This window comes from Loxodonta africana, chromosome 5, assembly GCF_030014295.1.
Source record: "Loxodonta africana isolate mLoxAfr1 chromosome 5, mLoxAfr1.hap2, whole genome shotgun sequence".
NCBI lineage: Eukaryota > Metazoa > Chordata > Mammalia > Proboscidea > Elephantidae > Loxodonta > Loxodonta africana.
This window is the reverse complement of record NC_087346.1, coordinates 765,630-776,715: the sequence shown is the minus strand read 5'-3', so window position 1 is coordinate 776,715 and position 11,086 is coordinate 765,630. Positions and strand designations below refer to the sequence as shown.

At 41.6% G+C, this 11,086-nt stretch overlaps 1 protein-coding gene across 2 annotated transcripts; it reads left to right on the top strand.

Annotated features, from left to right (window-relative positions):
- Positions 1–776: 776 nt before the first annotated feature.
- Positions 777–10,836, top strand: SCOC (short coiled-coil protein). 2 transcript variants are annotated; one of them, XM_010590571.3, is made up of 4 exons: positions 777–899; positions 6,828–6,899; positions 7,226–7,309; positions 9,070–10,836. In XM_010590571.3, the coding sequence occupies exons 1-4, from the start codon at positions 794–796 to the stop codon at positions 9,210–9,212; spliced, it is 405 nt and encodes a 134-aa protein (XP_010588873.3). In that variant the 5' UTR covers positions 777–793; the 3' UTR covers positions 9,213–10,836. The 2 variants fall into 2 exon arrangements, with proteins under 2 accessions (XP_010588873.3, XP_064141370.1); XM_064285300.1 differs by lacking the exon at positions 777–899 and adding an exon at positions 1,076–1,105.
- Positions 10,837–11,086: the final 250 nt, after the last annotated feature.

Here is an 11,086-nt window from a genome sequence, read left to right as displayed (position 1 = left end):
CCCCTTTCTTAAATTTGAATGATTTTTCCCTCGCCTACCTTTCGGCTAAAGCAACCGTTTTCCTGACAGCAGCCGGGATTATCCGGTCAGGATTTCTGATTCCAATTTTCAGGTTACTGCAGAGACTGAGGAAACCCTGGTGGCATACTGGTTAAGAGCTATGGCTGCTGACCAAAAGACTGAAAGTTCGAACCCACCGGCACTCCTCTGAAACCCTACGGGGCAGTTCTACTCTGTCTTAGAGTCCCTATGAGTCGGAATCCACTCCACGGCAACCGGTTTGGTTTGTTCCTTTTGCTGTGCTACAGCTGCTAACCAAGTTTGAATCCACCAGGTGCTCCTCGGAAAGCCTGTGGGGCAGTTCTGCTCTGTCCTATAGTGTCCCTATGAGTCGGAATCAGCTTGATGGCAGTGGGTGGGTGGTGGGTGGTGGGGGATGGGGATGGGGGTGGGTGGTGGGGGATGGGGGTGGGTGGTGGGTGGTGGGGGATGGGGGTGGGGGTGGGGGGTGGTGAGGCCCAAGAGCTGCATCGCCTGGACCGGCTATCACGCGCTTAACCTCGCCTCCGTACTTTCATTGGCTGTTGCTCTTCCCGGACACGCCCATCCTTTCCTTGCCCACAACGACCTGAATCCTGATTGGAAGCCAATGTCCTTTTGTTACAGCAAAAGATAGATCAGGTGCTTTGAGCCAGGAAGAGTGGGGCGCCGGGCAGCTAGTACGCAGGCGTGTACTCTGAGCGATGATTGGCTGGCAGCTGTGTGGGCCGAGGCGGGACTTCTGGCTCGGCGCATGCTCCGTGAGCGGAGGAGGCGGGGCTGCCGGTGTCAGTGGGCCCAAGTGTCCGGGCCTGAGGCGTCTTCCCAGCCCGTCCCTGTCGCGGCGCCTCGAACGGCAGGTGAGGGCGGTTCCGGGCCGGGGAGCCTGGAGTTGCGGCGTCTGTGCCGCCGAGGGCCGGCAGGCGGGATGGGCGGGGACGCGGGCGGAGCCCGAGGGCCGGGGGAGCGGCCTCCGCCTAGGCAGTCGGTGGGTGGGCGGCTGAGGCCTGGCTTCCTGCAGATCCCCGCGCCACCTTCCTTCGCTTATCGCGTTATCGGGCCAGAGGTACCTGTGGGGCGGGCCCCCCCCGGCCCCGGCCCCGGCCCCGGCCTCGGCCCCGGCCCCGGCCCGAGCCCCAGCCCCCGGCCCCCGGCCCCCGGCCCCCGGCCCCCAGCCCCGGCCCCCGGGCCCCAGCCCGAGCCCCCGGCCCCCAGCCCCGGCCCCCTGCCCCCTGCCGCCTTCTCCCGCTGTCCTCGGGATCGCGACCGCGGGAGGGCCGTTTGGGCGGGATGGGACCCGGCACGACTGGACCTGCCCTGGCTGTTCTGCCGAGAGTCCGAGTTGGGGAATAGGGCCGGAAGAGGACGGGGAGGCGGGGAGGGAGGCGGGCGAGCGGTGTGATGAGCTCTGGGGGCCTATCCAGGCGCTGACGGCAGCACCCGGCTTTGATTCTCCGTTGGCTTCTCACAAGAGTCCTGCTGAACAAGTTTGGGCTGTGTGTTAAGGATTGGGGGGAAAAAGGCTACTTTCCTAGAAAGGCAAGGAAGACTTCTGTTATCCAGTGTATCAGTCTCACTAGTACTATGACATAACAACATTAAAAGCAGTTACATGCCTGCTGTTCCCAACCCGGTCTCTCTTCCTGTGAGGACCCATGCCTGTATATCCTCGTGAGCCCCACTGACAAAACTCAACATGGTTAGCCCCTCTCTGGGGATCTAGCCTGAGTTCAGATCCTCATTTGATCTTGAGGAATTTGAAACGTAATGTATCTAACCAGAACCAAGTTAAAACACTGAATTGGAGTGAATCTGAGCAAAGTCGATGCAGTTTAAAGGGAATGAAATTTATCTTCAGCATCAGGGGTTGTAAAATGTTGGGCAAACTTTCATTGCTGTTGTTGTGGGGTGCCGTTTAGTCGTTTTCGACTCGTAGCAAGCCCAAATGACAGAGTAGAACCACCCCATAGAGTTTTCTTGGCTGTGATTTTTATAGTGCAAAGGCTAAGGGATACTGAAAGGTTGGCGATTGTACCCATCAGCCCTTGTGGGAGAAAGGCCTGATGATTTGCTCCTGTGAAGATTACAGCCTAGAAAACCCTATGACGTAGTTCTCCTGTCACATGAGGTCACCATGAGTCAAAAACAACTGTGGCACCTAACAACAGTAATGCTTACCGAAGCAGACCTCTGGGTCTTTCTCCCGCTGGGTGCTGTGTGGGTTCACATCACCCACATTTCAGTTAGTAGCCTAACCCTTAGTCATTGTACCACCAGGGCTCCATAAACTTTGATTAGGGCCATATTAAAATTTCTTTCGTTGTTTAATGGAAAAAGCAGGGACTTTGAAGTTAGACCTGGGCTCAGATTCTTGGTACAGACATTGGTTGTGAAACTTGAGGCAAGATACATAACCATTCTGAGATTTAGTGTCCACATCTGTAAATTGCAATGTCCTTCTGTCAATTTGATGAAATAATAAGTAAAGCATTTAGTACATTAATGCACAAAGATATTATTTTAGTAGTTTTACGAGTCCATTATAAGTAGATGACAGAGGATGGTTGGTAGATTATAGATGGAAATCTGTTTTAGATGCAGAAAAGTTTGGTGGTTTAGGCTGGGCAAATAACAGGGAAAAGTCTTAAAACCTTAAGCCTCATGTGTGAGCATAGCGGTAATGGAATGGTGGAAAAACCCACAGTGGGACTTTGGCTGCAGTCTTGGCTCTGTTGATAATTAGCTCTATGATCTTGGGTAAGCCACTCTCATCTTTGGCAGGTAGACCAGATGATTTTTCTAAGGCTCTTTGGCCTGAATTGTTTAAGCACCCCTCTCACGCATTATTTTCCTAGGCGTGCTATGCAAGTTATATGTGTGGATGTGTTATTTGCAGAAAAATGTGGTATATACAGGTACTGTTCCAAGCATATTTGTGTATCCAACTCATTAAATCCTCACAACAACCCCACTAGGTACATTCTGTTGTTTTTCCCACTTTACAGATAAGGAAACTGAGGCTGAGATGTTAACCTCATCTGGGGCTTCAGAGCTTATAAATGGCAGAGCTAAGGTTTGAATCCATGCAAAGTTCGTGTTCCTAATCACTGTGCTAAACTTCCTCTTGAGAAGGGGGATGTTGTGATACTATTAGTAGAAACGTAGAGGTATATTTGGGTAATGTGATAGTCTTTGGTCACAGTTAGGTGTGGGCACAGAAAAGATAACTTAGGTAATTAAATGGATCTTGTCCTAATGCTTTCCATACTTCCTGATCCTTGTTCTCACCCTACCTTCTGGTTCCTGGACTTAAATTATCAGAATAATTCTGGGTTCTCTACCACTGACCACAACTGGTTGAGGATAGGCACCAAAATTTACTGTGATTTTTGAGAAGTTTTATAAGATGTGTGACCTAGGCTTGGTTGAAGTTGAAGGCTCTTGGAGCATCATGTCCATTTCAGAGCTAAGGCAGGAGCAGGGTAGACAGGGCAGCCTTGGCTTGAACAGAGCCGCAGCACCCCACATTTGTTTCAGTGTTCTTGCACTTGAGATACTTTGGATTAGATTTTCTTTTCAAGTCAGATTTCCATTTATGTGTAGGAATGAGAAGAGTTTAAAATGAACTCATAAGAGTACATTTGACGTGGAATTGGATAGATGTGATAGCAACTGTAGATAAGGAAGGATTTTATAGTTGGAAAAATCAGTCTTGTATTGAGTACATAATTATGATATGCTGTGGTGTAGTGTGTGATAATATTTTAGGCTAAATATTGCAGTTTGAGGATTGATTGTATTTTGAAAGAAAATAATATCCACGCCTGAAATATTTTGACACAGGGATCTCAATAAACCCTTTGATCCCAGTAAGGAAGTCAGCTTGTTACTCTAAAATCTACAGAAATATTTTGAATATATACAATAGAACAGTGTTTAAGGTCGTAGTATTTCGTTACATTGCAATAGGAGAAAATTGCTACTTTTTGTTGTTGTGGAGAGACAGCAGATAATGCTCTGGTCTACTTTATTTAGAAGTAGTGCCTTTTGCATAGGGCTGTGACATACAGTTGGGCAGGTTTTGTACTGTACAACCCTTGGGGTGTGTCTTTTACACAGACTCCGTGACTGGTGCTGCCTAGGTTGTGTGGTATAGCCTACAGGACTGTCCTGGTGGCCCAGCTTTTGTCCTGCTCCCCCATTCCTGTCAATCAGTCCCAACTGTGCTTTTCTTAGAGCAATTTTTCACCTAATTAGGCCTCTAGGCCTCTCTTCCCTTGTTGTTTCTGCTTTTTTTTTTTTCATTTTTTTTTGTGTCAGATGAAGTCAAACTATTGATAAGCTATTTATAGATTTTCTGTTTGAGCCAAACAATGTGACCAAAACTTCAGAACCTGGCTTTTTTTTTCTTTATTCTCGACAGTGATTGGTCTGAAACACTTGTGCATTTGTAGAATACTTTTTGGTTTAATTTTAATGTTAGAAAGAAACATAAGCAAAATAAGTATATCCCATCCCCATACTACATCAGATTTCAAAATCACATGTATTTAATTTCATGATTATCAGTTGCTTTCGCTTGTAAAACTCTTCTCATATATTATGAAAATTGTTTTAGCTGTATTCTTCAAAAAACTCAAAAACCTGGATAATAGAAATGTTAAGCTCTTTTTATCAAAAGCTAGGTGTACAGGGGAAATGGCCAAGTTGCAGTCTACTGTGGCCGAGTCCTCCTGAAGTCACTTACTTTTGCTTTTGGCTGTTGCCTCTGTCATCTCTCCCAGCCCTCCTTCAGCCAGATGAGTGGTTGAAATGGTATGAAAAGTGAGGATGACTGGACCTCCTTAGAAATATGCATCTCTCAGGGAAGTGTCAAATCAGGCCTTCCTTGCTAACACTCTTCCTCTTCTGTTATAAGAGATTGAATGGAGAGGAATAATTTTCTAAGTGTGATCTTCAAACACCAGAATAGGTTGAATAAGTTACCAAAAAAAGAACATTTGAAAGAATGTATACCAATCAGTCTATTTAGATTTACATGGATATACCAAGATATACATTCTTTGAAGTGCACAGAACCATGTGAAAAAGAAGTGGGAGAGAGCACCTGTAACAATGGATAAGTGGTTGTGAGTCTAGTTTCTAGTGTACAGACATCCTTGCTCCATAGGGCTGGGTTTCACTGGTTAGCATATGGAAACAACAGTATCTAGGTGTAGTAAATGCTTCATAAATACTTGGTGAAAGAATAACACCATAGACAAAACAGGTCTAGGTTGCTTCAATGTAGTGGATGAGTTAACAGATCTGTTTTTGGTAGCAATCTGGTAGGATTATTTAATATATTTTCAGCACTTTGAAGGTGAAATCAGTGTTATCAGGATAGCAGAACATGTTCCCCTGGAATTTTGTGGTCTGATATTTTGGAGCCTTTTATCCGAACAATGATATGTTAGTATTTTACTTATTTACAGCAGGATTCATCTGTTTTGGTTTAACTATAACCAAGAGGTGACATGGAAAACTTCCATTTATTCCATAGTAGTGTTTTAGATACATAATATTTTTCTTTTGAATCCCCTGGACAGCAACAGGTTTTGTTTTTTTTTTTGGTAAACAGTATCTGTAAAACAGTACTTTAATGATGAAGAGTATTTTGAAAAGGATTGGTCTTCATCCTTACCATTGTCTTTAATAACTTTTTCATTTTGCTGTGTTTGTTTTATACATATTTATTCATCTTTTACATAATTTACATCAGTGAATATACAATTTCATAAACATTCTTCCATGTTGTTACAGTCATCATAATTACTTTTCGTAGCCACTGTATTAGAAAATACGGCAGAATCTGAATGGACAATTATGTTGTTCCCAATGTATTAGGTCGTGAATAAGGTTGAAGTGAACATTTTTATATGTGTAACTTTTTCCTTCATTGTCATTGTCCTTAGGTTAAATTTCCAAGGGTAAAATTACTTAGTAAAAAAGACTTACATGTTTTTATGAATCTTATTATTGCTGCTTTCCAAAAAAAAAAAAATACATATTGAAAATTTGTGTCCAATATTTGTGTATTTGTTTTTCCAAAACCTTACTAGTATTAATCATTCTCTTGCCTTTAAAAAAAAACAATTTAATAGATGTACCAAACCAAACCGGTTGCTGTTGATTCGATTCCAACTCATAGCAACCCTATAGGACAGAGTTGAACTGCCACGTAGGGTTTCCAAGGAGCAGCTGGTGGATTTGAACTGCCGACCTTTTGTTTAGCTCTTAACTACTGCACCTCCAGGGTTCCTAATAGATGTACAGGGGTATCTCATTTTATTATGCATTTTTTTTATTACCAAAGAACTGAACATATTTTATTGTTCATTAACATACTTCTCTTGTAAATTATTTATACACACCCTTTGCTATCGAATAAGGATAGCAACCAGTGGGGGTACAGTGGTTGAAGTGCTGGGCTGCTAACCGAAAGGCCAGCGGTTGGAACCCACCGGCTGCTCTGCGGAAGACGTGGCGGTCTGCTTCTGTGAGGATGACGGCCTCGGGAACCCTGTGGGGCAGTTCTGCCCTGTTCTCTAGGGTCGCTGTGAGTTGGAATCAACTCAGTGGCAGTGGGTCTGGTTTTGGGTTGGTTGCAGTTGGATATTTATTTTATTCTTAGAAACAGTAAAGCATGTGATAAGGAGCCTATTAGGTCACATAATTTAATTAAATCTTTTGAGAAGGCATTTGTGTTGCTGTATGTGTTTATATTTCTGAGTCTTTCCTCATTGCAGGTCATTCATCAAGAATTTTGTATCCAAGGCCCCGAAGTTTGTTACCCAAGATGATGAACGCAGACGTGGATGGTACGTCTCTCGTTTTCCTTCCGGTACATTCCTGGCTTTGTGGATGCTTTGGCAGTGGAAAGAACAGAGAAGCAATTATTAGAAGACTTGGATCTAAGCTAATGTGTTTATTTATATCCCATATAACTTAACTGTGAAGGTTTTGGAGCTGGTATAATTTCTGCTCCGGTGTCCTCATCTGTAAAGTGGGGATGTAGGTTTTTACTTCACAGAGCTTTTGTACAAGTAAGGTAATGAACATAAAGCATCTTGCAGATTTTTTAAGCACTAAGCTACACAAAAGATACCTCATGTTAAAAATAAATTTGAATCTTTTTTTATTACAGCAGTTGATGCTGAAAATCAGGTGGAACTGGAGGAAAAAACACGACTTATTAATCAAGTGTTAGAACTCCAACACACACTTGAAGGTGAGCTTGCATTTTGTGGTTTTCTTGAGTGACATCCCATTAATTGAAATTAGCATTTATGTCGCTAACTTTTATGTGAATGTACACAATTTTTTAAAGTATAAACTGCAAAGTCCCTTTCAATAGTTTTTTCCTCCTCCTTCCGCCTGCCTGTGGTGTTGGCTGGTGGTTTCAAAGAAGAGATGTGGTTCAGCAAGGAGGTCAAGTAGTGTTAATGTTTCCTCTTTAAGGTCTTACATTTTTCCTTCAATACCTGGCATAATGCTGTTTTGTACCTGAGAGCCTATTTTTAAGCCTCTGCATTGTATTAAGTCCACATTTATTAAGCTTATATTAAAAAATAATGTATTAATCTCATAGAGATTAAAAGGGAATTGATCTCAGTTTTTTCATTTTCTAAGTGTCTTGTATATAAAATTAATTACCATCACTGAAACATCTTTTGTTTCTTAACAAAATTAAAGAAGCTGTGTTCTGGAGTTTTTTGGAGCCAGAGTAAGCAGATCATGGCACTCGGAACCCTCCAGTGGCTTCCCGTTTACACAGATGGTTAACAGCCAGAGTCCTTCTGTGGGCTAGACTTCTCTGTTGCCATTCAGAGTCTTGTCACCCTCTGCCTCGTAAATTCCACCTCAGACGCACACTCACCTCCTTCAACGTTCCAAGGATGTTTCTGTTCAGGGCCTTAGGAGTTGCTGGTCCCTCTGCCAGAATCTTCTGCCCTTAGTTATTTGCATATCTATATTCCTCAGTTCCCGCACTTCATTTAGGTCTCTGGTCAACCCCCCTTACCAAAAAAGCTCCCCTTGACTATACCGTAGAAAAGAGCAACTTCTCTTCCACTTGCTATCACTCTTACCCTCCTTGCCTTTTCTCCAGACCAGCTCGTCACTGTATGATACATGTTTACTTGTTTAATGCCGTCCCCTGGCCTCCAGTGTGCGCCCTGTGTATGCACACACACATGCATATTAGAATGTAAGCTCTGTGAGGGCAGCAGCCTTTCCTTTTGTTCACTGCTGCACCCTTGGCATCTAGAACAGGGCCTGGCTCATAGAGGGTACTCAGTACGTATTTGGTAAATGAATGAATGGAGGTAATTTTTTAATTCGATTATCAGGAACTGTGCCTCTTTAATTTCTTGCTTATATAAAATGATTAGTTGCTTGGAAGCTGACTGCCCATATCCAGTTTATGAAATCAGTTGTGTTCATCTACTACATTTTCTTAAACATTTACAGTAAAGATATTAAGTTCATGTTAAGACATGAACCAGAATTCATATTTTACAAACAAGTGTTCTTTTTTTAAGTAACTTTTCTAAGAGTTAACTACTCAACATAAATGCCGTTTACAAAGAATAACATTTAGTTTAATGTGAAATATATTTGACTTGCCAAAAAGTGTTTCTAGGAATTGTCTGATTTGCACTCAGTTTACTTTGTTTACCTTCACTTCACTCTAAACTAAAAAAAACCCCTTTACCGTTGAGTCAATTCTGACTCATAGGCACCCTAGAGAACAAAGTAGAACTGCCCCATAGGGTTTCCCAGGAGCGGCTGGTGGATTTGAACTGCAGACCTTTTGGTTAGCAGCCAAACTCTTAACCACTATGCCATGCTATAGCAGTCTTAATTTAAAAGCAAACTTTAAGGGTTTTGTTATCTCCCTGAAGAATGACTCTTAAAAAAATTTGGTAATTTGAAGTCATTGCCATCATTTTACTGTTAATGAGCTTTTTTTTTTTTTTTAATATATAGACCTCTCGGCAAGAGTTGATGCAGTTAAGGAAGAAAATCTGAAGCTAAAATCAGAAAACCAAGTTCTTGGGCAATACATAGAAAACCTCATGTCAGCTTCTAGTGTTTTTCAAACAACTGACACAAAAAGCAAAAGAAAATAAGGGGTCGATATCCTGTTTTATGGAATTGCTGGTTTTTTTTAACTTGGGTAGACTCCAAAAGTTACAGTACTTTTGTTTGTGGCTTTATTGAATATTTATGAAGATAATGGCACATCTAGGCAAAATTAAGAGCACTAAGAGCATAACAGGAGACTTCTCTGAGTTTGTGTATTACGTTCCAACCCAGTGCCGTCGTATGAAAACGTGCAAATGTAGAGACTTTATAATTAGAATTGCATATATTTATGAAAACTTGAAAATGAATGTTTTATCAAATTTACTTTGATTTTTAGGTTTAGCAGAGTCTTTTATTATAGGTGTGGTAAAAGATGATACAAGAAGGTAGCTACTATGTTGTGAAAGTGACCAAAATCATGTACTGAATATGCACAGCTATGTATGTACCCTGTCCACCGTCTTGTGCCTCTTTTCCATTTGCCTCCTCCTCCCCATTTCCCTTACCCTGAGGAAGAAAAAAGCTGGTTCCACATTTGTAAAAGTAATTTTAATAATTAATCATTCATGGGAGTAACCTGAACTCATTGTTGAAACTTAATCAAAATAACTTTGTCAGCTAGGGCCTGTCATTTGTTATATTTAGTAATAAGACTGTTGGTTTTTAATAAATTGAAAACAGACACTATAAAAATGAAGATTGTTCTCTGAAACTAGGAATTTTCAAATTGGGAAGATTTGTTGTTTGATACTTCCATCTGCACAAAATGACCAACTTGGTATCTGAAAAAAAATGGGATCTGGTTGCTTAATATAAAAAATCTTGGGAAAAATAGAAATAGGGTGGGAAAAATACCTGGTAAGCAGTAGTAACCAACTCCAAATGTTTTCGTTCCAAATTTGTGTTGTCATCGCCACAGATTAGGTCTCTTGGGTTGACATATATGAAAGTGGATTAAGTCTGACTATCTTAATCTAGGAAGCCCTGGTGGTGTGGTGGTTAAGAGCTACAGCTGCTGACCCGAAGGTCAGCAGTTCCAATCCACCACACACGCCCTGGAAACCCTATGGGGCAGTTCTGCTCTGTCCTATGGGGTCGTTATGAGTTGGAATCCACTTGATGGCAATGATTTTTTTTTAGCTTAACGTAAACCACATCTGGAAGACAGCAGTTACAAAGAATTTGGTCTCTTAAGGTTCATTTATAGCACCCATTTCATTTTTTGCAGAAACACTTGTTTATTAGTATCAGAATCATGAAGAAAATGGGAGTTTTTCATTTGTACTAACTGATAATCTTCCTCAGTATTTTATCTCACCACTTCTACCAGAATTTTCTGTAAATCAACTATTTCTATAGAGTTTTAGGCATCCTTTTACTAAACTTTTTTACAATTCGGTTGTGGGTTCCATTCAAAAGTAATGTTAATTCTAATAGGAAGAGAGATCCACTAATACAGTTGATGGTTGTTAGATTTGGGTTACTTTTAATCATGGAATAATCTTACGATTGTATTGGTGTAAGTATGATCTGTTAAGTGACTTTAGCTGTATGAATACATACTAGTCATACTGCAAACATTCTGCATCCCTCTTGTGACCTAATTTACAAACATGTAAAAATTGTGATGCAGTTCTGCTTTGCTGTTTAATAAAAAGCTGTTTCAGACACTGTGTGTTTCGATATGATTGCCTGAGGAACTGGGGTAGGCGGTGGCATGCCCAGGGTTGTTCAAAGCTTAAGTATGCATATTACTGGGTGTTTGGGGGAATACTATTTTTATTAAAACAAATATTGGCAGATGTTACACATTAATTTTAAAAATAAAAACAAAGCAAAAAGAAAAAGAATCCAAGATCTCCAGGGTAAAAACTTGAAAAAACCAAACCCATTGCCGTAGAATTGACTTTGACTCATA

Excerpts from the sequence above, each read along its gene's own strand:
- SCOC (XM_010590571.3), top strand. The coding sequence starts at position 794 with ATGCTCCGTGAGCGGAGGAGGCGGGGCTGCCGGTGTCAGTGGGCCCAA. Across the intron at positions 6,900-7,225 it reads GATGAACGCAGACGTGGATG|CAGTTGATGCTGAAAATCAG; the intron begins GTACGTCTCTCG and ends TTTTTATTACAG. Across the intron at positions 7,310-9,069 it reads ACTCCAACACACACTTGAAG|ACCTCTCGGCAAGAGTTGAT; the intron begins GTGAGCTTGCAT and ends TTTAATATATAG.